The sequence below is a fragment of the Schistocerca nitens genome, chromosome 4 (assembly GCF_023898315.1).
Source record: "Schistocerca nitens isolate TAMUIC-IGC-003100 chromosome 4, iqSchNite1.1, whole genome shotgun sequence".
NCBI lineage: Eukaryota > Metazoa > Arthropoda > Insecta > Orthoptera > Acrididae > Schistocerca > Schistocerca nitens.
The window spans coordinates 209619421-209645554 of record NC_064617.1 but is presented as its reverse complement, the minus strand read 5'-3'; the positions used below and the strand labels follow the sequence as shown (position 1 = coordinate 209645554).

Genomic DNA, 26134 nt, shown 5'->3' with positions numbered 1-26134 from the left:
GAGGGTTTATACAAGGGCGATGTACTTGAGGACAATATTATGGAAATGGAAGAGGATGTAGATGAAGACGAAATGGGAGATAAGATACTGCGTGAAGAGTTTGACAGAGCACTGAAAGACCTGAATCGAAACAAGGCCCCGGGAGTAGATAACATTCCATTAGAACTACTGATGGCCTAGGGAGAGCCAGTCATGACAAAACTCTACCATCTGGTGAGCACGATGTATGAGACAGGCGAAATACCCACAGACTTCAAGAAGAATATAATAATTCCAATCCCAAAGAATGCAGGTGTTGACAGATGTGAAAATTACCGAACTATCAGTTTAATAAGCCACAGCTGCAAAATACTAACGCGAATTCTTTACAGACGAATGGAAAAACTGATAGAAGCCGACCTCGGGGAAGATCAGTTTGGATTCCGTAGAAATGTTGGAACACGTGAGGCAATACTGACCTTACGACTTATCTTAGAAGAAAGATTAAGAAAAGGCAAACCTACGTTTCTAGCATTTGTAGACTTAGAGAAAGCTTTTGACAATGTTAACTGGAATACTCTCTTTCAAATTCTGAAGGTGGCAGGGGTAAAATACAGGCAGCGAAAGGCTATTTACAATTTGTACAGAAACCAGATGGCAGTTATAAGAGTCGAGGGGCATGAAAGGGAAGCAGTGGTTGGGAAAGGAGTGAGACAGGGTTGTAGTCTCTCCCCGATGTTTTTCAATCTGTATATTGAGCAAGCAGTAATGGAAACAAAAGAAAAATTCGGAGTAGGTATTAAAATTCATGGAGAAGAAGTAAAAACTCTGAGGTTCGCCGATGACATTGTAATTCTGTCAGAGACAGCAAAGGACTTGGAAGAGATGTTGAACGGAATGGACAGTGTCTTGAAAGGAGGATATAAGATGAACATCAACAAAAGCAAACCGAGGATAATGGAATGTAGTCAAATTAAGTCGGGTGATGCTGAGGGAATTAGATTAGGAAATGAGACACTTAAAGTAGTAAAGGAGTTTTGCTATTTAGGGAGTAAAATAACTGATGATGGTCGAAGTAGAGAGGATATAAAATGTAGACTGGCAATGGCAAGGAAAGCGTTTCTGAAGAAGAGAAATTTGTTAACATCGAGTATAGATTTAAGTGTCAGGAAGTCGTTTCTGAAAGTATTTGTATGGAGAGTAGCCATTTATGGAAGTGAAACATGGACGATAACTAGTTTGGACAAGAAGAGAATAGAAGCTTTCGAAATGTGGTGCTACAGTAGAATGCTGAAGGTAAGGTGGGTAGATTACGTAACTAATGAGGAGGTATTGAATAGGATTGGGGAGAAGAGAAGTTTGTGGCACAACTTGACTAGAAGAAGGGATCGGTTGGTAGGACATGTTTTGAGGCATCAAGGGATCACAAATTTAGCTTTGGACGGCACCGTGGACGGTAAAAATCGTAGAGGGAGACCAAGAAATGAATACACTAAGCAGATTCAGAAGGATGTAGGTTGCAGTAGGTACTGGGAGATGAAGAAGCTTGCACAGGATAGAGTAGCATGGAGAGCTGCATCAAACCAGTCTCAGGACTGAAGACCACAACAACAACAACAATCTTTGGCTCTGAGGTCGCGCAGAGTCAGCGATCCACATTATCGAGCCTGTCAGAGACATTCATCGTTTATAGTACACTAGTTTCATTTTAATTTATTAATATTCTTATCTTACTCTGGTGCCACATACATGTGTGCCCCAGTAGACTTCTTTCAAGGTTATTATTACTGTTATCATATGCTTTAGTCCTAAAAGTGTCATGTGTAATTATTACTTTTAATGTTTGTGATGGCCAATACCCGATGTTTAAGAAAATTGTGAAGAATGTCAAAGCAGGTATGCACTATGTGATCAAAACAGAATGTCAAATCAAACACTTTTCAGCCGTCTAATTTCCAAACTGTTATTTTACTGGGCTACCAGTTTTGACGATCTTCAGGTCATCTTCAGACCGCCTGACCGACGTGTAGGAAGATTCCAACCTCGGATCTTGTCAAAATAGGGGCAGCATTCAAAGAATGGTATCTGTAGATTTTTGATACAGCAATCACTTCACACTTCATCTGAGTCGGCAGATGCTGTTTGAAGTGATCGCTGTACCGAAAATCTACAGATACCAGTCTTTGAATGCTGGTCCCTATTTTGACCAGAGCCGAGGTTGGAATCTTCCTACACGTCGGTCAGGGGGTCTGAAGGTGGTGTAACATATCGCCGGAACTGGTAGCCTAATAAAATAACTGTTTGGAAATTAGACGGCTGAAAAGTGTTTGATTTGACATTTTGTACTGAACAGCCAAGGTCCTGAACCATCTCTGAAAAGGTGGACATACAAAGAGACATGATCAAAAGTATTCATGCGCCTATTAGTGGGCATTAATATGACGTTGTTGACCCTTCGCCTTTATGAAGTCTTGAACTTTGACGGGAACTCTTTGAATGAGGTGTCTAAATGTCTATGGAAGAATGGCAGCCCATTCTTCCTCAGCAGACAAAACCAGAGAAGGTACTGATGTTGGACGCAAAATCGATGTTCTAACTCATCCCAAAGGTATTTCATTGGGTACAGGTCTGGAATCTGGACAGGCCACACCATTTCACCAATGTTATTGTCCGCACAACACTGCATTATAAACGCTGCTTCATGACAGGGAGCAATGACATGCTGATACAAACATTCATCACATCCGAACAGTTTCTCTACTGTACGCAGTACAAAATTCTGTGAAATGTGTTCATATCCTTAAGCGTTCAGCGTTTTCTTAAGCGCAATAAGGGGACCATATCGAACCCATGAAAAACACACCCATCATCCATATCATTACACCATCTCCTTTGTACTTCATTGCTGGCACTAACGCGATAGCAGGTAACGTTGTGCAGGCATTTGTCAAACCCAAGTCCTTCTACGGGATTGCCACATGATTCATGACTCCAAATCACTCGTTCCAGTCATCCAATGTCCAGTGGCGCCGCTCTTTACACCATCTTGAGCGTCGCTTAGCATTGACTACAGAAATGTGACACTCATGAGGAGGACCGAGCGATGTGGTGCAGTGGGTAGCACACTGGACTCGCATTCGGGAGGACGACGGTTCAATCCCGTGTCCGGCCATCCTGATTTAGGTTTTCTGTGATTTCCCTACATCGCTTCAGGCAAATGCTGGGATGGTTTCTTTGGCAGAGCGCCGCCAGCTTCCTTCCCCATCCTTCCCTAATCCGATGAGACCAACGACCTCTTCACCCAAATCAACCCAACCCTCATGAGGAGGCGTACGATCATTGTACCCCATTATTTTTAATTCCCTACCCACAATCAATATGGTAGATAGACTGCTGGTAGCACTTCCGCACTGACAAATGATAGCTTCTGCTGATTTCATGCGATTTTTCACAACTACTCCCCTGGAATTCTCGGTGGTCCCTGTCCGTCAGGAGATGAGGTCAGCCTGGTATTGGTCTAGTACTTGCTGGTTCCTTCGCGTTTGCACTTCACAATCATAATAACAGCAGTCAGCCTGGGAAGCTTTAAAAGGGTTGAAATGTCCCTGTTGGATTTGTTACTCATGTTACATCCAATGTCTAGTCCACATTTGAAGTGTCTGAGCTCTCCTGACCGAACCATTCTGACGTTACTGCTTCTATATTGGCAACACAGTACTCCCCGTCTTCTTTCATGCTGACGTGAATGGCCCTCTCGACATCTAGTCATAGGGATGTCCGGACAATTTTGACCAGACAGTGGAAAAGGGAATTTCAGAGCCAATTTTGTCAGCTAATGTAAGTGACTGATTGGAACAATAACATATTTGTTTGTGTGTGTATTACAGCGTACTGGCATTACATGTAAATATTTGCCCCGCTGAAGGCCTGATGTCCATGATAAAAGGCACGATCGGCAGTTTTTGGCCGACTCTGTTCGTGGAACGCCGCTACGCACACAAAGTGTTTCCCTACTGGACGAACATCCTCAACACGGTTCTGCAGGAGATGGGCTACTTGCACCTTCAAGCTTCCAAACCAGACACCATAGGTAAGCAAAACGTTTCTGTTCCAGAGCATACGGACTATCAGCTAGCAGGTAACTCCATCATTTCCATCTACATCTACAACTACACACATACTCAGCAAACCACTGTGAAATACACTGAACTGGGCGTGCTACTTACCACATATTAAGATTCCTTTCTGTACCAATCGCGCATGGAGCGATGGAAGAATGAATGCGTAAGTGCCTGTGAGAATGTTGAAATTAGTCTATTTTTGTCTTTATGGTCACTACGAGAGTGATACATTGAGTTGAAGGGTACCTCTACGTTCTTCACTTAACACTCATTGTTGAATATTGTAAATTGGCATTCGAGGCATAATTGCCGCCTGTCTTCAAGAATTAGCCGATTCAAGTTTTTCAACATTTGCGTGCCGCTGTCCCGTGAGTGAAACAAACCTGTGACCATTCGTGGCCCCTTCTTTGTATAATATCCCATATCGGTCCCAGCCACATGACCAAAAATGTAAGATGGACGCATAAGTGAGTGGCTTGTTACCATTTTCGTTTGCTGAATGACTGTATTTTCCTAGTGTCCTACCAATGAACCGAAGTCTGCCACTTGCCTTACCTACGTTTGAGCGTGCGTGACCATTCCATTTTATGTCCCCCACAAATTGTTCAACCCTCATACGTGCGTTGACTGATTCTAAATGGGTGTCATTGGTAATCTACTTATAGGATACTAAGTTTTCTTTGTGAAATGCACAAGTTTGCATTTCTGTACATATATATAACAAGCTGCAAATTGTTGCACCAATTAGATATCTTATCAAGATCATATTGAATATTTGTGCAGCTTTTTTCAAATAGGCCACCGTCATAGATGACTGGATCATCAGTAAAATGTCTGGGTCTACTATTAATGCTGTGTGCCTGTTCATTAATATACAACATGAAAGGCACACATAAAGTTAATTGTACATAAGCCGATGACTGTCCATCTGAGACAACGTGATGCGTACTCCCTACCAATAAATCCTCAATCCAGTCACAGACTTCGTTTTATACTCTGTAGGATTGTACTTTTGTTGTTAAAGACTGACGATTTTCGAAATCAAGAATTAATGCAATCGCCTGATTTCTATGATCCATTGTTTTCAGGACGCCGTGTGAGAAAAATGCAAGTTTTTTTCGCATGACCAATATTCTTGGATTCTACAAGAGATGGATGTTATTGAGACTGGACGGTAGTTTTGTGAATCACTTCTGTTAGTCTTCTTGAAGACAGGTGTGATCTCTGCTTCTTTCCAACTAATGGGCACGGTTTTTTGTTTAGGGGATCTACGACACGTAATTAAAATAGGTGGCAATTCAGGCGTAGGTTCTTCATAGAATCTGATAGAGACGCCATCGGGACTCAGAGTCTTGCTAAATTGTAGCAAATTTAGTCGTTTCTCAATGCCAGGCACCCCTTGGCCATCGGTGTAATTGTAACGCTACTGCACACAATTTACAAACGGCACACAGCTAACTCCGTAGACAGTCTTCATGGTATCGTCATAGTGTTGAATTTGTATATCGGAAGCAGCGGGTTCGAACTCTGTCTCAGGCATTCGCACGAATTTTAAATGTGCTGCTACCAAGTGCCTGCGTATGTTCGTGCAGAGGTTCAATTTAAATGACAGGAATGAGAGTATATTTGGAGGTACGAACTAGATAAGTCGTCTGGGTGGTCCACCTTTGTACTGATACTGTTTCTCTCACATTTTAATTAACAGTTCTGCGCAATGTCGTTCCATCATGATGAAGTGAGTTCGAATAACTGCTAGTGTACTGCTCGATTCACTTAATTATATCACAATTAGTATTCCATGCTGATGGATGGTACAGTTTCACCGGATATTTTTGTTGTTCACTTTTGAACTGACTAGTAGTCCTTGTATTAACTCATACCATCAACAGCAGTCGACAGCGCCTCTGCCACCGCAGTTGACTTTGGCGATTCGTTTTCCCTTTCTCGAAGTTCTCACACTGAGGTCTACATAATTTGCACTACCCAACAAGAAAAAGTCAAGAACCCAAAAGGAGAGGATGTGACGAAATGGAACTTCACGGGTTGAAAAGGTATGTGACGTTATTAAAGTGATTACAATATCCAACCAAATTACGAAGAATTTGGCAGTATGAGCTCACTTATCAGTACAACGTCGAACCCTCTCTGACCTGGATGCATGCACTGACTCGGTTGGGAAGGGCGTCATGAAGCCGTTGTACTCTCTCCTGAGACACGCTGATCCACAACTGCTGTAACGGATCCTCGATATGGTTCAAATGGCTCTGAGCACTATGGGACTTAACAGCTACGGTCATCAGTCCCCTAGAACTTAGAACTACTTAAACCTAACTAACCTAAGGACATCACGCAACACCCAGTCATCACGAGGCAGAGAAAATCCCGATCCTCGATATCCTCGATGAAGCACTGGAACGGAGAAGTCCGGTTGGTTGATTGTTTGATTTGGGGGAGGGGACCAAACAGCGAGGCCGTCGGTCTAATCGGATTAGGGAAGCATGGGGAAGGAAATCGGTCGTGCCCATTCAAAGGAAGCATCACGACATTTTCCTGACGTGTTTTAGCGAAATCACGTAAAACCTAAATTAGGATGGCCGGATGTGGGTCGGAAGCGTCGTCCTCCCGAATGCGAGTCCAGTGTCCTAACCACTTCGCCACCTCACTCGGTTAGGTGACCAAGCAAGCCTCACACCCGGACAGACACGGGCATCTTGCTGGCCGCCGGAGTACCTCAATATCATGCAGACTGTTCAAAGAAAAACGTGTCGTGTATGTACAAGCACTGTCCAGTTGACAAGTGACACCACGATATTGGCACATGGGAGGTACCGGTAACACCTGAGATCGCAGGATGTCCAAGCCGTTACAGTTACCAATCGGTACCAGCCATGACCTGAAGTCATAGCGGACGGCTCTCCACATGATTACGCCACCGCTGTCCCTTCCCGAAACATTGGAAGAATGGGTCCTCAGCCTAGTTTTGCATCGTATTCGCTGGCGACAGACAACCAGGGCGGTGCAGAATCTCGATTCATCGCTGAACTCGACACCGTTCATTAGCTGTCCACAATCGCTTGCAGTGTGGTGTTAATGGCAGCCTACGTGTGGGACGGTAATTTCCTATTCTTTCAGCTGCAGGACTCTGATCTATGGTCCGGGGTGACACATAGTGTTGCAGACAGTCCACTTATTGTCCTGGAAAGGCAGGAGTAGATGTAGTGGGGCTACGTTGTGTTTGGCGCACATATGGCGATCCTTCCTTGTGGAGGTGAGGTGTCATGGACCGGAACCTTGACGACTAGTATGTCTGCCCTCATCCCGTGCAATCCAACTCTGAGCGCCACACAAACCTTGAAACTGCACGATTCATCCAGCTGGGCAAACAGAGAACCACAATGAGGTCCCTTTCTAACACCGTTAGGTGCTTATGACGCTGTGTCACTCAAGTATGTGCCTTCTCTGTGTCCTTCATAGTGATCAGTCTACATCCGACGCTGTTCACGCGCATTATATACCCCATTATGCCTCGTAAAAACGCTAAACACGAACACCGCTAATGCACTCTGTGTGTGTTCTACCTAGAGATGGGGGATCCGCTCCTGAACTGATTCATAGAGTTGAATCTTTCAAAGGAGTGAACAATCAATAATTCAGAAAAAAAGAACGGTAGCTCCAAACGTTTCCCACAGCAGAGAGAGAGAGAGAGACGGAGCATATCAGCAGGGCCTCTGCTGGTCAGAGCACACTGCACGCCACACAACACAGCCAGCGCCGGCCTCTGCCCTGCTTCTGCCTTGGCTGCCTGCATTGTGCAGTGCCCCATTGGATTTTGTGTTTCACATATGCCGTGCCGTCTCTGTGCTTCCTCTGCCGCGTGCAGTGTCTGGCGCAGCTGAACTTAGCTTCGCACTCCCTCGGCGATCGTTTCAGTCGCACGTCCTGCCCTCTGGGCAGTTGATGCGAGCAACAGGACAGAGAGCCGCCTAGCGGAGCACATAAGAACTACTTGCAACAACCTGCTCGCAAGAGAACGGACGATTTGTCTCGGAGCGGGTGACTGGTGACCGTTCACCGCTCCCCCCACCCTCAGAACTCGCCCGCTCAACGCTCATCCCACCGTTCTCGACTCCAGCCAGAGCGTTGAGCAAAGCAACTCAGGTGTCACTCTGGTCTCTGCGGTCTTAGCTCACACAGTAATACAGCTCGCGGCTCGAACTGCTTGACTCAGCGCCTCTGCATCGGAGTTCGTCTCTGCTGGATATTGTTCTTCGTAGTAATACCGCTATGTATATTATATTATTATGTTAGGTATATATCATTTTTATTTTATTTTTATTTGTTTAAACTGATCAGATTATGTTCCTGACGACTCCTCTTACTATAGGATTTTTATTATGGACACTCGAATTTACGCTTTAATTACGAGCGAACCAATAAATGTATCGCAAAATGTGATACACCAATATTTTCCTTGTTTTATTCTGCCTAAGGCTATATGCAGCACTTTAGTCTTACTGTCAAATTTATATATATTTTTTTCTTATTCTGATACGGATTTTGCGATTTTAGGCGTCTGCAGAAGGAAACGTTCACTTTAAAAATATATGGCTTGCGATGTATTTGTACAAGGTTAATGAAATTTTAATACATTATAGCCAAATATATTGTTAATGTAAATCTCAAGTTACAACATTTTCCGATCACCCAAAAAACCATGACAGTACAAAATAAATCAATAATCAAAAACGTTGTCATATCGTGGAAATTTCAATAAACAATACAAAATTCTTACTCATTATCTGTGTTACTTCAAAATAGGATCAAATAAGATCAAAATACAGGAATAGTACTGGAATAAACCAAGTTTAAAGGGCAATGTACCTTCCATTTATTTTCTATTGTGAATGAGTGGTGAGTCATGAAAAAGAGCTAGTTCATTTCAGGGAGTGAATAGTTCTGATCCAATCTCTAAAAGAACAGTTTTGCCCATCTCTAGTTCTACCCGTCACGCCCACCGATGGTGAGTAAGTGTAGGAAATTTGTCAGACAGTGTATTTACTGGCATTTAATCAAGTCACCATTACCAATGTGTACCTATATTTGTTCCACGCTCTTCTCTCCCCCCCCCCCCCCTTCCCCATGTGAATTATGGACCTGGCTGTCGGTCGGGTGAATTGCGTGCCTCAGCGATATCGTAGGTGCTACCACAACGGAGGGGAGTCGGTTGAGAGGCCAGACGTGTGGTTCCTGAAGAGGGGAAGCAGCCTTTTCAATAGCTACAGGACCAACAGTCTGCTTTGTTGACTGTTCTGGCCTTGTAACATCAACCAAAACGGTCATGCAGTACTGGTACTGCGAACGACTGAAAGCGAGGGGAAACTACAACCGTAATTTTTTCCGAGGACCTGTAGCTCTACTGATGGTTAAATGATGATGGCGTCCTCTTGAGTATAATGTTCCGGATGAAAAATAGTCCCCGATTCGGATCCCCAGGCGGGGACTACTCAGAAGGATGTCGTCATCAGGAAAAACAATCGGAGCATGGTATGTTAGATCCCTTAATCGGACACGTAGGTTGGGAAATTTCACAAGGGAAATGAACAGGCTGAAGATAGATATAGTGGGAATTAGTGAAGTTCGGTGGCAGGAGGAACAGGACTTCCGGTCAAGCGAATACAGGCTTGTAAACACAAAGTCAAGGAAGGATGATGCAGGTGTAGATTTAATAATGAACAAGATGCGTGTGTGAATTCCTAAGGGACCAAACTGTTGAGGTCATCGGTCCCTAGACTTACACACTGCTTAAACTAACTTATGTTAAGAACAACACACACACCCATGCCAGAGGGAGGATTCGAACCTCCAGCGGGAGCGGCCGCGCAATCCGTGACATGGCACCTCTAATTGCACGGCCACTCCGCGCGGCAGTGAACAAGAAAATAAGAACGCGGGTAAGCTACTATGAATAGGATAGTGAATACATTATCGTAGCCAAGATAGACAGAAAGTCCACATACACTCCTGGAAATTGAAATAAGAACACCGTGAATTCATTGTCCCAGGAAGGGGAAACTTTATTGACACATTACTGGGGTCAGATACATCACATGATCACACTGACAGAACCACAGGCACATAGACACAGGCAACAGAGCATGCACAATGTCGGCACTAGTACAGTGTATATCCACCTTTCGCAGCAATGCAGGCTGCTATTCTCCCATGGAGACGATCGTAGAGATGCTGGATGTAGTCCTGTGGAACGGCTTGCCATGCCATTTCCACCTGGCGCCTCAGTTGGACCAGCGTTCGTGCTGGACGTGCAGACCGCGTGAGACGACGCTTCATCCAGTCCCAAACATGCTCAATGGGGGACAGATCCGGAGATCTTGCTGGCCAGGGTAATTGACTTACACCTTCTAGAGCACGTTGGGTGGCACGGGATACATGCGGACGTGCATTGTCCTGTTGGAACAGCAAGTTCCCTTGCCGGTCTAGGAATGGTAGAACGATGGGTTCGATGACGGTTTGGATGTACCGTGCACTATTCAGTGTCCCCTCGACGATCACCAGTGGTGTACGGCCAGTGTAGGAGATCGCTCCCCACACCATGATGCCGGGTGTTGGCCCTGTGTGCCTCGGTCGTATGCAGTCCTGATTGTGGCGCTCACCTGCACGGCGCCAAAAACGCATACGACCATCATTGGCACCAAGGCAGAAGCGACTCTCATCGCTGAAGACGACACGTCTCCATTCGTCCCTCCATTCACGCCTGTCGCGACACCACTGGAGGCGGGCTGCACGATGTTGGAGCGTGAGCGGAAGACGGCCTAACGGTGTGCGGGACCGTAGCCCAGCTTCATGGAGACGGTTGCGAATGGTCCTCGCCGATACCCCAGGAGCAACAGTGTCCCTAATTTGCTGGGAAGTGACGGTGTGGTCCCCTACGGCACTGCGTAGGATCCTACGGTCTTGGCGTGCATCCGTGCGTCGCTGCGGTCCGGTCCCAGGTCGACGGGCACGTGCACCTTCCGCCGACCACTGGCGACAACATCGATGTACTGTGGAGACCTCACGCCCCACGTGTTGAGCAATTCGGCGGTACGTCCACCCGGCCTCCCGCATGCCCACTATACGCCCTCGCTCAAAGTCCGTCAACTGCACATACGGTTCACGTCCACGCTGTCGCGGCATGCTACCAGTGTTAAAGACTGCGATGGAGCTCCGTATGCCACGGCAAACTGGCTGACACTGACGGCGGCGGTGCACAAATGCTGCGCAGCTAGCGCCATTCGACGGCCAACACCGCGGTTCCTGGTGTGTCCGCTGTGCCGTGCGTGTGATCATTGCTTGTACAGCCCTCTCGCAGTGTCCGGAGCAAGTATGGTGGGTCTGACGCACCGGTGTCAATGTGTTCTTTTTTCCATTTCCAGGAGTGTATATCCCAGTAGTACAAGTATATATGCCAACCAGCTTCGCAGATGAAGAGACTGTAAAACTTTCTGATCAGATAAAAGAAACTATTAAATTAGTAAAGAGAGAGGAAATTTAATTGTGATGTGGGACTGGAATTCGATAGTAGTAAAAGGAAGAGAAGGAAAAATAATACATGAATGTGGACTGGGTGAAAGAAACGAAAGAGGAAGCCACGTGGTAGAATTTTGCACAGAGCATGATTTAATCATCCCTAACACTTGATTCCAGAACCATGACAGAAGGCTTTATACATGTAAGAGACCTGGAACAACGGAAAGCTTCAGATTGATTATACAATAGTAAGACAGAGATTTCGGAAGTAGATATTACTGTCTGGATATACAATGATTGACAAAAAAAAAAAAAAAAATAAACACCAAGAAGATGTGGTCGGATGTCAGTGTAACTACGTACACGAACACACCATCGGTCGATATGTAAGTGATTTAAATTTCGAAAACTCTTTGTGACATGTACAACAGTCATCAGAATGCATTAGTGAAACTTCCTGGCAAACTAAAACTCTATGCCACACCGAGATTCGGACTCGGGACCTTTGCTTTTCGCAGGCAATGCTCTACTGCAAATCCTTTCTTCCAAGAGTGCTAGTTCTACAAGTTTCGCAGGAGAGCTTCTGTGAAGTATGAAAGGTAGGAGACGAGTTACTGGCAGAATCAAAGCTGTGAGGATGGGTCGTGAGTCGTGAGTCGTGAGTCGTGAGTCGACCTTTCCTGCGAAAGGCACAGGTCCCGAGGCCGAGTCTCGATCCGCCACATAGTTTTCATCTACCAGGAAGTTTCAAATCAGCGCACACTCCGTTGCAGAGCGAAAATTTCATTCTGCACTAGTGTTGCCCGCGTTCGGTGTTGTTAACAGGCCTGGTAGGGTGTAGAAGAACCGTGGACAGCGTCAAGTGTAATATGATCCCCCTGAAGGACACGAAGATGCCGTGTTATCGTGTGGGACAGAGTTATCTGCAGCAGGCATTTTGGAAGGAGTCGGCCACGTCTCACCACTACAACGGAGAATCGCCGTATTGTGCACCAAGCACGTCGTAACCCCACCACGTCTGTGCAAGTAATGGATTCCTTCCAACATTCGTTGTCATCTACCACTATGGTTTGAAGTCTAGCAGAAGTCGGATTGTGGCAGTACCGTCACATGCATAGACTGGGGTTAACGCCACAACACAGACCGCTTTGTGGTTACGTGACTGGTAAGTAGAGTCTGTTGAGAAGTAGTGTCATATTGTATTCAGTGAAGAATCGCAGTTCTGTACAGTTCTGGATTAAATGTGATAATCTCCATAGAGCAGATCATCATTTCATCACAGATCATCATTTCATCACTTGCTTTGGGCCTTTGTCCCACTTCAACGCGGGGTCGGCCTTATTATTATGCGTTTGGCGAAGTTAGTGTTGGAGGGTGGCCGGATGTTGTCAAATGTCTGCAAGTCGTGTAAGTGAGGCTGAACATGGGGACCAGCCCGGTATTCACCTAGTGGGGTGTGGAAAACCGCCTAAAAACCACATCCAGGCTGGGCCACACACCGGCCCTCGTCGTTAATCCGCCGTTAATTCAGGGCCGGCGAGCCTACCTGAGTCCAGGAAACAGCGCATTAGTGCTCTCGGCTAACCTGGCATGTGTTCCCCATAGAGGAAATGAAGCCAGAAACTTAACATTACCTGAAATTCCAGCTATGAATAAACACCAATCACAGAATCCTGACTCACTCTTTATTCATCAAATACCGTGTGGTTATAATTAAAGCGCTTCTACTCACGGAGGTCCAGTGTGGGCTATAATTATCGTGTGCCAGCGAAACTTGGTAGATATGATAATGCGTTAACGCGGTACCAATTTACGTTAAAAAAAAAGCATTAGTTCCACTTGCGGTCACCAGGGGCAGAGCTGGCGCTGAACGTTGTTTGTATGACAGTATGACACCCAAGCTGCCATTTGACAAGCCATAACATGCGTGAGCAGTATGGTTATCGAGAAGAGAGCCCATGTGAAACTGTTTTATGTGAACGGATGCAATTACAGTGCTGCACTGAGAGAATACCACCGACTGAAAAGTCTGAGAAGAGGGCCGATGGCATTAAATTGTTTAAAGAAGATTATAATGAAATTCGAAAACATGGGTGCGCTTGGTGTGGCGCCTGGAAGAGAAAGGCATCCCGGTGATTGATGTAACTGACCACGCAGCACGTGCCCGGGATAGTGCTGATGCTCGTGCAGTGTCACGAGAATTGTACATCCCATGGTCAGTAGTACAGAAAGGTTTGCAGTCTATTTTACACTGATACACGGATAAGATCCAGGACAGAGTGACATGGCGCAGTGGCTAGCACACTGGAGTCGCATTCGGGAGGACGACGGTTCGAACCCGTGTCCGGCCATTCTGATTTGGTTTCCCGTGATTTCCCTAAATCGCTTCAGGCAAATGCCAGAATGGTTGCTTTTAAAGGGTTTAGTCCCCAACCCCCCCCCCCCCAACCCACCTCCCCAAATCAATCAACCACCAACAAGATCCAGTTGGTGCAGCAATTGAAACCTCATCATCCGCAGCAACGTTCTGAACTTGCTCTTGGGTTTCTGGCAGGGTTCGAAGTTGATGAAATGTGGTCGGGCAATATCCGGTGGTCTAACGGGACACATTTTACACTACGGGACGCAGTGAAGGCACAGAACTGGCGAATTTGGGGTACTGTTAAACCGCGTGTTTTGCACGAAGAGCCATTGCACTCGCCACACATGGCTGTGTGGTGTGGATTCACAAGCACCTTTATTCTAGCCCGTTCTTCTTTGAACAGAATACACCCAGACAGTCTGTCAGGTGTACCTTGACGTCTGCAAGTTATCGACACCTTCTTGGACAGCAAGTGATTCCTGCTTTGGAAGAGTGCAACTGTGTGGACACCATTCATTTCATGCAAGATGGGGGCAATAACTCAAGTCGCTCGTTCAATGAATGATTTGCTTAATGCAACCTTCCACGAACGTGTTTTATGCTGAGGTTGGTGTTGTGTCGATTCCCTAAGGTCTCGACACAATGAGTGGCTAGGTGCACGCGAAACTAACGCAGACGGGCGTAAATTCTGAAACAGGAGACTGGATGAAAACTATAAAGAAAAGAAGAGAGATTTTAATATACTTAACTTTAATGTAGTCTTGTTCTTGTTGAAATACATCTCTTGCATAGTAGTAAGCAATTAGCAATGATACACATGGCGCCTTGCTAGGTAGTAGCGATGGACTAGCTGAAGGCTATTTAATCTGTCTCTCGGCAAATGAGAGAATGACTTGATACGTCAGGTCGCAAGCTATGTCGTCCGTACAACTGGGGCGAGGTCATGTCCGTGTCTTGTGACCTGCCATGTGGTGGCGCTAGGATTGCGAGTACACAGTGGCGACACGCGGGTCCGACATGTACTACAGGACCGCGGCCGATTTAAGTTACCACCTAGCAAGTGTGGTGTCTAGCGGTGACACCACAGTTGGCATGGCCTGGTAGATCACCTGGTCTGAGTCGGTATGAATTTTGGCTCTGGGGATTCGTAGAAGAATGCATTTACAAGAGTCACGTTCGGTCTTTACCTGATCCAAAGCCCAGTATAAAGGAACACATTGTGCAGATTCCACTGGAACTACCGCGAGCAATTGTCGATCACTTCGTTCCACGATTGCATGTCGTCGAAGTCTTCGGTGTTCGTTTTGAACAAATTTTGTAAGCAGTGGTTAATAAAAAACCAACATTATGTCTTTCTCAATTGTTTGAGCTTTTCTGCCCACGTCCCGTTCCAAATCTATTACATATGGAAACATTTTTATACGTCTTTCTTGCATTTGCAGAGTCAAATTTGCACCTGGTGGCCACAACTAGAACTAATGTTTTTTCCGACGTAAATCGATTCCGCATTAATGTTTTAGAATGTCTACGAAGTTTCATTGCCATATGATAGTTACAGTCCACACTGTAACTCTATGAGTAACTTCACTTTAATTATAACCACTTGGTTTCCGAAGTACATAGGCTAAAAGGTATCCTAATTGTACACGTGGACGAGGCGAAAACGCAGCTTATAAAATGACATAGCACGTAGAAATATGCTGGAAAGTGTCTGTTATTATCACAAGGGTTCCGGGAAACCCTGAGAGGTGGCATGAGCCCCCTCTCATATTTCTATCTTACTCTGAGTAATTCGATTTTCCTCTCTGATTGCATGCAGTGAAAAAGTTGCTATTCCTTCACACGCGGACTTCCCACGCAGCGTCTCTCGTCACCCGGGCGGGTACTGCTAATCTTGAAAGGGTTAAGCCGACGGGTGTGAGGGAGTCGAGTGGATGCTTTCCAGACGCCGACATTGTCATAAGAGCGGGAGCGACATGCCCGGATGGGCCGGAAGGGGCGGCTGGGCTAGAGATTCCGTTACTTCGCAGAAACTTAGTGAAAACCGTTTCTGGCGGGCTACCAGCGAGGTGTGGGAATGACTTGTGTTCCCAGGTAGTCTTGGCGGGCAAATTCCCGCGTTTTCTGCATAATCGTAACTGTGATTGGCTTGTTCAGCGCATAGCTCCATGACGTAGCAAAATCGGCGCAGAATTGGCGCCAAGAATCTCCATTGGTGGAAAGGTAGTGCTTCGGCAATAGAGTGGAATTTTCCGCCTGTTTGCGAGTTGCTGATTGGAACGTTTAACCACGGCCACTGTCTTGGGGGCGGGAATGTTCTGTGTTCTGTTTGTACGGGTGTTCTTGAGGGGAGTCGGCTCTCGCCTTTCAGTCGGGGTAGGTTACAAGACTGAGCTCTCGCTGCTCTGGACCGCCTGCCTTCCGTTGGCTGTCTAATATACTTTAATTTGATTATAACTGTTTGACGAAGTTGCTGAAGTTTCGACTTCAACGTAACTTTCCGAGTACAGTTGGCAATTGAGCGTTCTGCATACAAGGGGCCTATGTTGTCTGTCTTGAGCAGTTTTGGCTAAAGTTGACTGTATCGGAGTTACTGTGTGACTTCGCTTGTAAAATCAATCACTGTACCGTCAGTGATTGTGTTGCGAGCATTCTTCGTCGCCCTCAGAGGCGCATTTGTATTGATAGGAAGTCTTTAGTCTGGAACAACCAGACCAGGACAATTTGTTTTGGGCTATACTCGCGACATTATCATCACCACGACGGGACGTCGAAGCAACCAGCCATCCCTTCTGGTACTACAGATTGTGTCCTTGCAGTTAAGAAGACAGCTTGGTAATGTATGTTCGCAGCATCGGCAGATTAGGGAATTTGCACTGTGATAATCAGAGCTCAGCAGACCGCCCCTGTTCCCGTCTTTTCTTACGTGGTTTTGTCTTGGATGTTCATTGTCTGAGTTCTCACTACTGCAGCAGCAATTAATGTTGGGTTGGCTGGGTGTTTCTCTTAAGATTTGAGCTGCAAGGGATTGGCTCCACATACCACTTCGTCATAAATGTCACAATCTAGTTTATGGACAACTTCACCTTCACAGCATTTATTTGAGTATCCAATTTGATCCAATTTGATGTATTGTAAATTTTTCATGTGTTTTGTTTATGATTTTGAGTTTAGTCATAATAAATCAAATTGTTATTTTGGACAGAACTTTCATTCTGTTAATCGGTCGAGCAGCCCTTTCATTTCTCACTGCGTTACTGAAACTTTCCTTTATTTAATTAATGTCTATCAAATTAAATTATTGCAGATGCCAAACTCTTTTCTACTCCACTTGCAGGGTCGATTACAATCAGTTCGCGTTTCTTCTTAATCCATGTGCAACAGCAAAATTCGGAGTTAGGATGGGGGGGGGGGGGAGGCTTAGAGCATCATTTACATATGAAGATTCTAGAAGAATTTAGTGTTAAATACACTGCTAGCCCCGGCACCTCGCAACCCATGTTACAGTATTGAAGTTCAAGTAAAATTTTTGTGCATGTAATATCCGGTCTGTGGTGTAAAATTATTTTTGCGTTGTTCCAATTTCACGTAAGTAAACAATCTAAATTTTACTGACCGATGATGTTCTCCTAATATGAGTGACATGCCCTACCGTGGCAGGGAAAAGGAGGGAACCAGCGGAAAAATGCTCCTATCGGAGGACAAAAAAGGAGAATATGCTCCCCTTAACTGAAAGCCTCTGACTTAAAGTATGGTACCAGCTGCCTCATTCTTCCTTCCTCAGCAGCTTTAAAAATTTTCCAAAAAATTTTGGCATGCGAACATATTCGCGCCTTTTTATGCTGAGACGGAGACAGTCGCAGAGGTAAAGAGACAGAAAAGTCATAAATGCTGGAAGATAGTTGACAGTAATTGCGATATAGAAAGAGCGAAGTTGACAATGGTAGTGTGAGAGAAAGAAAGGGGGACACCGACAGTGGAATATAGCTGACAGTGACAAAACAGTACTAGGAAAAGAGTAAAAAAAGTCAGTGTCAATGGGAGATGATTAAAGAGAAGGAGAAATTGGAAGTGAGTGAGAGCCAGTGATAATGGGCGACAGTCTATGACAATAGCAACGAGGAGGAAGGCGATAGTCACAGTTAGAAGATACAGCAGCGGTGGGAAGGAATGAATGAGGTAGCAACAGTAAGATAATGCAAGAGGGAGACAGCGGCAGATAGAGGAGACAGTAGTAGTGCGGCAGAGCGTAGGAGATTGTGACTATGACATAGGAGACAGTGACAGTTACTTAAACACAAGGATAGCCGGCCGGAGTGGCCGAGCGGTTGCCATTTTCCTGGGTGCACTCAGCCTCGTGATGCCAATTGAGGAGCTACTCGACCGAATAGTAGCGGCTCCGGTCACAGAAAACCTTCATACTGACTGGGAGAGGGGTGTGCTGACCACACGCCCCTGCTGTCCGCATCCTCAGCTGAGGATGACACGGCGGTCGGATGGTCCCGATGGGCCACTTGTGGCCTGAAGACGGAGTGCCGTTGCTGATAATTGTAGAAGTTAAGTCCGTGCTATCGCCGGACCGGGTGGCAGAGCGGTTCTAGGCGCTACAGTCTGGAACCGCGTGACCGCTACGGTTGCAGGTTCGAATCCTGTCTCGGGCATGGATGTGTGTGATGTCCTTAGGTTAGTTAGGTTTAAGTTCTAGGGGACTGATGACCTCAGAAGTTAAGTCCCATACTGCTCAGAGCCATTTGAACCGTTTTTGAACAAGGATAGAATGACAATGAGTTGGATTGAACGAGTGAATGAGAATTGGTCCCATACTGCTCAGAGCCATTTGAACCGTTTTTGAACAAGGATAGAATGACAATGAGTTGGATTGAACGAGTGAATGAGAATGGGTTAGTGGGAGTAGATGAGTACGAGAGGCTTACGCGATGTATTAGTGATGAGTTACAGTAAGTAGTGCTTGTGGGAGTGAGAAGCGAGCTGCATGTTAAAAAGAGGGCGAGTACGTTCGCATCCCAACATTTTTGGTAAAATTTTTAAAGGTGCTGACGAAAGTAGAATGAGGCAGCTGGTACCCAACTTTTCAGTGAGAGTCTTTTAAACAGCAACATATTCGCCTTATTGTGCTCCGATAGGAGCATTTTCCCCCTGGTTTCAACATGTCTGTGTTTCTCTTATTAATACATAGTCGTAAAAGGTCACATATCAACGGAAAAACATTCTTTTTACGGCTATAAACTTTCACTGATGTTATGTGGTACATCTGTTTAGTCCTACGTTGCCTGAGGATGGCCTAGAAAGCCGTAAGCTGTATCACATCGAACTATAAACTATATATTATTGTGGAACACCAATAACGTGTATTTCAGTTTTTAATATATCAATGTTGCTCCAAGCACCAACGGAATATTCAGTAAACGTTATTAATTTTTCGAAGACATTGGTCCTAATTCTAGTTGCTGAAAATTTGGATTGTCTTTATCGTATCAGTCTGCTTCCTCAAATGAACAATTTGATCCTGTTTCTGCCAACGAATGTAGGAAAAAGGAATATTAAACATACTTGCAGTATGTGAATTATCAGTCGTATTATAGTCATTCGGCTTCATTGCTGTAGTATGTTGTGCAATGGTTGGGTTTCCTGCCTGTCATTTCGATCCGTTCCACATAATTTTAATTATATTGTTGGCGTTTCTAAGATACGTCGTGATGTGCATATTTATGTACCGTGAAACTACTTTTCTGAATATATTGCAGTAACTGTTGCTGTTAGCCAGTAACACAGAATCTCTATTACCCTGATAATTACAGAATGTAAATTCCCTGTACCACTGTCAAGATATTTGCATTCATTTATTATTTGGCTTTCTGGCTTTGTTTTCTTTTTTCTTTAATTTCACTTTCTTTACTTATTTGCTCTACTTTGATTTTCCACTGCTCTCGTTATCCTGTCCTTCAATTTCTCCTCTGCATCTGGAAAGCATGTCCGTGCTTTGTCTGCTTCAAAAGTTGCTTTTTTGAAAATTTTTACTTCCATATTTTACTGCCTACTCAAAATTCGTGGTGTCCCCAGGGATTGTACTGCAGACTACGCCTGTTGGCCTGGCCGCCTACATCCTGGAGAAATTCTCCACCTGGACAGACCCGTCTTGGAAGACTCTACCCGATGGAGGTCTGACGAAGAAGTACGACCTGACGGACCTGCTGGATAACGTCATGATCTACTGGGTCACCAACTCAATTAACACCGCCGTAAGATTGTACTCTGAATTCTACGGGAAAGCAGCAAGAGTCGGCCGAAAGAGAGTGTGAGTATCGCTAATATCTTTTTGTGAAGTACCTTAAAGCAGGAAATCATTCGCCTGTGTTGTGCCTGTACGCATCCAAACTCTTACCTACGATTTCCCAAATACAGGGTGACACAGAATAACGGGAATGTTTGAAATGAGTAGTGGCAGCCATGCACAGGTGGCAGCACTGCGGGTTCGTGACAGCGGATAAACAATCCGCCATTTCAGTAATCATGGGTCAGTGGAACGCACAACAGCGTGCGTTAGCCATACGAATGTTTTATAAAAACAGTGATAGTTTGGTAGCGGCGCATAGGGAGTTTCTACGTTTTTATAATTTTAGACGTCCGTCCAAACACGCCATAAAATGTTGGATTAAAAACTTTGAAGAGATTAGATTTGTCATCAAGAAGAAACCAACAGGACGACCAAGAAGTGTGCGTTCTGCAGCGAACATTGATGTTCTACGCGAGTCTGTCTTACGGAACCCACGGCGTTCAATTCGTAAGTAGGCAGCAGTGGTTGGAATGTCCCGGGAGACTGTTGGCAGAATTCTGCATCTTCATTTAATATTTCGTCAATACAAACTACAGATGGTGCAACAATTGAAGGACAACAATTACCGGTTACGATTAGGATTCTATCAACAATTGATAACAAAAATAGACAATGGCGATGAATTCCTAAACAAGTTGTGGATGTCAGATGAGGCACATATTCATCCCACATTTTATGTGAATAAACAGAATTACCGTTACTGGGCAAACACAAATCCTAATGACGTTCATGAGGGCCCTTTACACGCTAGTAAAATGACAGTATGATGTGGTGTTTCATCACATGGGATTATCGGACCGTATTTTTTCGCAAATGGACAGAGACACACAATAACTGTCAACGCCGACCGTTACGTGCAGATGTTAAGAACTTCGTTACACCTGCATTGAACAACTTTCGAAACGTTGAAGAAGCCTGGTTTCAACAGGACGGAGCGACATCATCCACTGCACGGCAATCAATGGCGTATGTGTGACAATTGTTTGGCAACCGTGTGATCTCACGATTCGGTAACATTCCCTGGCCGCTAGATCGCCAGATTTATCCGTTTGTGATTATTTCTTGTGGGGCTACCTCAAGAGCAAAGTCTGCACGATTCGACGAAGAACCCTGGATGAGTTAAAACAGAGAATTCGGGATGCAATTCACAGTATCCCAGCTGAAATGTTGCAGCGGTCAATGAGGAATCTCAACAGCAGATTTCACGAATGTATTCGTACAGGACGACTCCATCTAAAGGACGTAATTTAAAAAAAATGATAAATGCCATCAATGTTTCATAAATGGCGAAGTTGTAAGGTTTCAATTACTATGAATGTAATTTCTTTCCTTCATGGCTTCTAGTTTTATTGGATTGTGTAAATGTTTCCGTTTTTCCGTGTCACCCTGTATTATTTGTCCACAAAGACAGCTCTAAGTAAGCATACGACTTTTGACAGAAGGCTGATCTCACTTCATTCCTTTTCCTAAGACCGTTTGAAAGTGTAGTTTATGACAGAGAACAAAGGTACTTTGAGAAACTAAAGTCTTAACGGAATCTACGTTTGGTTCAGAACAGACTTCTCTACAAATGTTAGTTTTTGCTAATCGTGTCTCTGTAGCTAAATGAGATGTATATTCCGATTAGCCAGAGCCTTTGATTCTACAGGGGACGAAACTCTCTTAGGGGAGCTGCAGTTTTGTGACATAGATTACGTCTCTCATATGTGGGTCGAGTCCTGCGCACATAACAGGAAATGCAGAGTCCAATTAACGGGAAGCACAAGAGGAATAATGTAAAATTCAAGACTGAGGAACGTCAAATATGGCTTTCTTCAAACACCTTTACTTGGCCCATTTCTGTTCTTTATCGATACAGAACGGCAGTGGAAAACGTTCTGGGGCTCTTTTCAAGTGCATATTATGCACTCTTGCTAACTACGGACCTATGCAAATTTCACATAGTTCAGAGGCAATAATAGTAGAATTGGCTTATGATATGATTGACTCTTGAGCTTACAGTCAAGTTCAAATGATTAACAACTAGTAGTAACTCTTTAGATATTAATCATCACACATTAAACGAAACTCTGGGGATGAAATCTGTGAAAGTTGGATAAATCTTCTGAATTTGCTTATTCTATTCATCTCTTGGTCTCCCTCTACGATTTTCACTCCCCCCCACCATCACCCCCTACACTTCCATCAAATGCTAAATTTCTGATCCCTTTCTGTCTCAGAATGTGTCCTACCTACCGATCCCTTCTTCTAGTCAAGTTGTGCCCCAAATTTCTCTTCTCCCCAGTTTTGATCAGTACCTCCTCATTACGCTATCAATCCATCTAATCTTTAACATTCTTCTGTAGCACCATATTTCAAACGCCTGTATTCTCTTCTTGTCTAAACTGTTTTTCGGCTATGTTTCACTCTCACACAAGCCGGCCGGGGTGGCCGAGCGGTTCTAGGCGCTACAGTCTGGAACCGCGCGACCGCTGTGGCCGCAGGTTCGAATCTTGCCTCGGGCATGGATGTGTGTGATGTCCTTAGGTTAGACAGGTTTAAGTAGTTCTAAGTTCTAGAGGACTGATGACCTCAGAAGTTAAGACCCATAGTGCTCAGAGCCATTTGAACCATTTTTCACTCTCACACATGGCTACACTCCAGACAAATACCTTCAGAAGACTTCCTACCACTTAAATCTATTCGATGTTAGCAAACTTCTCTTCTTCAGAAACGCTTTCCTTGCCATTACCAGTTTACATTTTATATCCTGTCGCTCTCTTTTTTTTTGGTTTTAGGAACCAAGCGAAGAACACACCTGGCAGCACCGTCACTGGCTAATCGCTTGATTTTTTGCGCACAACGGCCCGATTGGCTAACTTCAACGCTAATTAACGTATCGAATTCTTTTCTTAAGAATTATTTCTCAGCAGGACACTCTGCAACACCCTTACAAGCTTTTCAGACTGTTCAAAAATGGTTCAAATGGCTCTGAGCACTATGGGACTTAACATCTGAGGTCATCAGTCCCCTAGAACTTAGAGCTACTTAAACCTAACTAAGCTAAGGACATCATCCACATCCATACCCGAGGCAGGATTCGAACCTGCGACCGTAGAGGTCGCGCGGTTCCATACTGAAGCGCCTAGAACCGCTCGGTCACACCGGCCGGCTTTTCAGACTCTCTCTGACCACCCAGTATACAGGGAATCCCACTCAGCTCTGAAACCTCACATATTTCCAAAAAGACACAAAATGTGAAAAATGCAATTTGCCAGAAATGCACCTATGTGAAGAGCTCACGCAATGGGCAGGAATGCATAACCCATAAGGGTCAACGAACACCAATTTCAACACATAGTTAGGTTTTTTAAATGCATATGTGTATTTTTTCTACAGAAATGAAAACCAGAGGTACAGTTAAAGATGACAGACTGTTTCACTGTTGTAAACCTCATACACTGTGAAATATTAGACTTTAAAGGTTGGCAGCGGCGCCTCTTTGCATAATGCGCAGGGCAACCTACACTGTTCAGACTACTAGTTTCTCCTGCTCGGGCCTACTGTACTGCTATCGATGTCAAACAAAATACACCGAGACGCAGTACATGTACGTTTCGGACAGTGCTGCCCTGTTTTGGTGCGGTTTGTGACGTTTGAAGTCGCTATGCTGGTCTGCAGTAACGAAGAAAACCTAGGTATGACGTTAATTTACGGCGAGTTTCGCAGAAATCCAAAGACAGCTGTAGCAGAGTATACTGAACGCTTCCCAAATCGACAGCGTCGTCCACGTTGTATCATTTCCGTCATCTGCATAACAGTAAAGGAAACAGGCAGCCGGGCAGCCAGAAAGCGTCAACATGTAAACACAGCGACCAACAATGACAACGAAATTGCTGTTCTGGTTGTTGTAGCGCACAGTCCTGAGGTAAGTATACGACAATAGCCACAGTAGAGTGTGGAGAATTTTGAATAGGCATACGTTTCACCCGTATCATATCTCACTCCATAAAATACTGTATCGAAATTACTTTGAATTCGGCATCCAGTTCTGTCGTTTTGCACTTCCAACGTGAAACGTTGTTTGCGGATGAAGCTTCATTCACAACTCTAAGTCACGAGAATCTGCGGAACATGCACTTTACTGGTCCATGCAAAACCGCCACTGGCTTCGCGTGGTTGAGATCAACGACAGTGGGAGTCAATGTTTGGCATGACATCATTGGTACCTGTACTATAGGTCCCTATTTTTATCAGGGAACATTACACAGATTGCGATATGCCTCATTTCTGGAGGATACTCTACCCTTTCTTACGGGACTGGAAACACATCTAAGAATGTGGTTCCAGCATGATGGATGTCCCACACACCACACATATGTTTCCAGGGAAGTTGCAGTGTTTCCAAATAGGAGGATGTGACGTCCTGTGAGCTGGCCAGCCCAGTCCCTCGACATGACGCCGTCGACTTCTTTGTCTGGGCCGCAATAAAAGAGTATGTGTACCAAAAACCCCCAACGGTGCCAGAGTATTACCGCTGCGTGTGCTGCAATATCTGTGGAAACACTAAAATCCTTGCAACGCTCACTTGTTCACCGTCTCCAAAGGTGTATTGTTGCAAACGGTGGGCACGGCACTTTGAACATCTATTGAGGTGACGCAGGTTCATGGGAGGTGACGTTACCAGTCATTCATGAGTGGGTTTTCCATGCTGGATGTCATGTGACAAAGCTGAATTTTCTGTGGACTATATGCCATTAATAATACACTCCTGGAAATGGAAAAAAGAACACATTGACACCGGTGTGTCAGACCCACCATACTTGCTCCGGACACTGCGAGAGGGCTGTACAAGCAATGATCACACGCACGGCACAGCGGACACACCAGGAACCGCGGTGTTGGCCGTCGAATGGCGCTAGCTGCGCAGCATTTGTGCACCGCCGCCGTCAGTGTCAGCCAGTTTGCCGTGGCATACGGAGCTCTATCGCAGTCTTTAACACTGGTAGCATGCCGCGACAGCGTGGACGTGAACCGTATGTGCAGTTGACGGACTTTGAGCGAGGGCGTATAGTGGGCATGCGGGAGGCCGGGTGGACGTACCGCCGAATTGCTCAACACGTGGGGCGTGAGGTCTCCACAGTACATCGATGTTGTCGCCAGTGGTCGGCGGAAGGTGCACGTGCCCGTCGACCTGGGACCGGACCGCAGCGACGCACGGATGCACGCCAAGACCGTAGGATCCTACGCAGTGCCGTAGGGGACCGCACCGCCACTTCCCAGCAAATTAGGGACACTGTTGCTCCTGGGGTATCGGCGAGGACCATTCGCAACCGTCTCCATGAAGCTGGGCTACGGTCCCGCACACCGTTAGGCCGTCTTCCGCTCACGCCCCAACATCGTGCAGCCCGCCTCCAGTGGTGTCGCGACAGGCGTGAATGGAGGGACGAATGGAGACGTGTCGTCTTCAGCGATGAGAGTCGCTTCTGCCTTGGTGCCAATGATGGTCGTATGCGTGTTTGGCGCCGTGCAGGTGAGCGCCACAATCAGGACTGCATACGACCGAGGCACACAGGACCAACACCCGGCATCATGGTGTGGGGAGCGATCTCCTACACTGGCCGTACACCACTGGTGATCGTCGAGGGGACACTGAATAGTGCACGGTACATCCAAACCGTCATCGAACCCATCGTTCTACCATTCCTAGACCGGCAAGGGAACTTGCTGTTCCAACAGGACAATGCACGTCCGCATGTATCCCGTGCCACCCAACGTGCTCTAGAAGGTGTAAGTCAACTACCCTGGCCA

General features: G+C 45.5%; 1 protein-coding gene across 1 annotated transcript in view; it reads left to right on the top strand.

Moving 5' to 3' along the window:
- Positions 1-26134, top strand: part of LOC126251453 (juvenile hormone epoxide hydrolase 1-like) — a 107417-nt gene that overhangs the window by 73378 nt on the left and 7905 nt on the right. Inside the window, exons 4-5 of the mRNA XM_049951883.1 lie at positions 3867-4069; positions 20071-20305. Of these exons, the coding sequence (XP_049807840.1) occupies positions 3867-4069; positions 20071-20305 (438 nt within the window). The remainder of the gene's footprint in view (positions 1-3866; positions 4070-20070; positions 20306-26134) is intronic.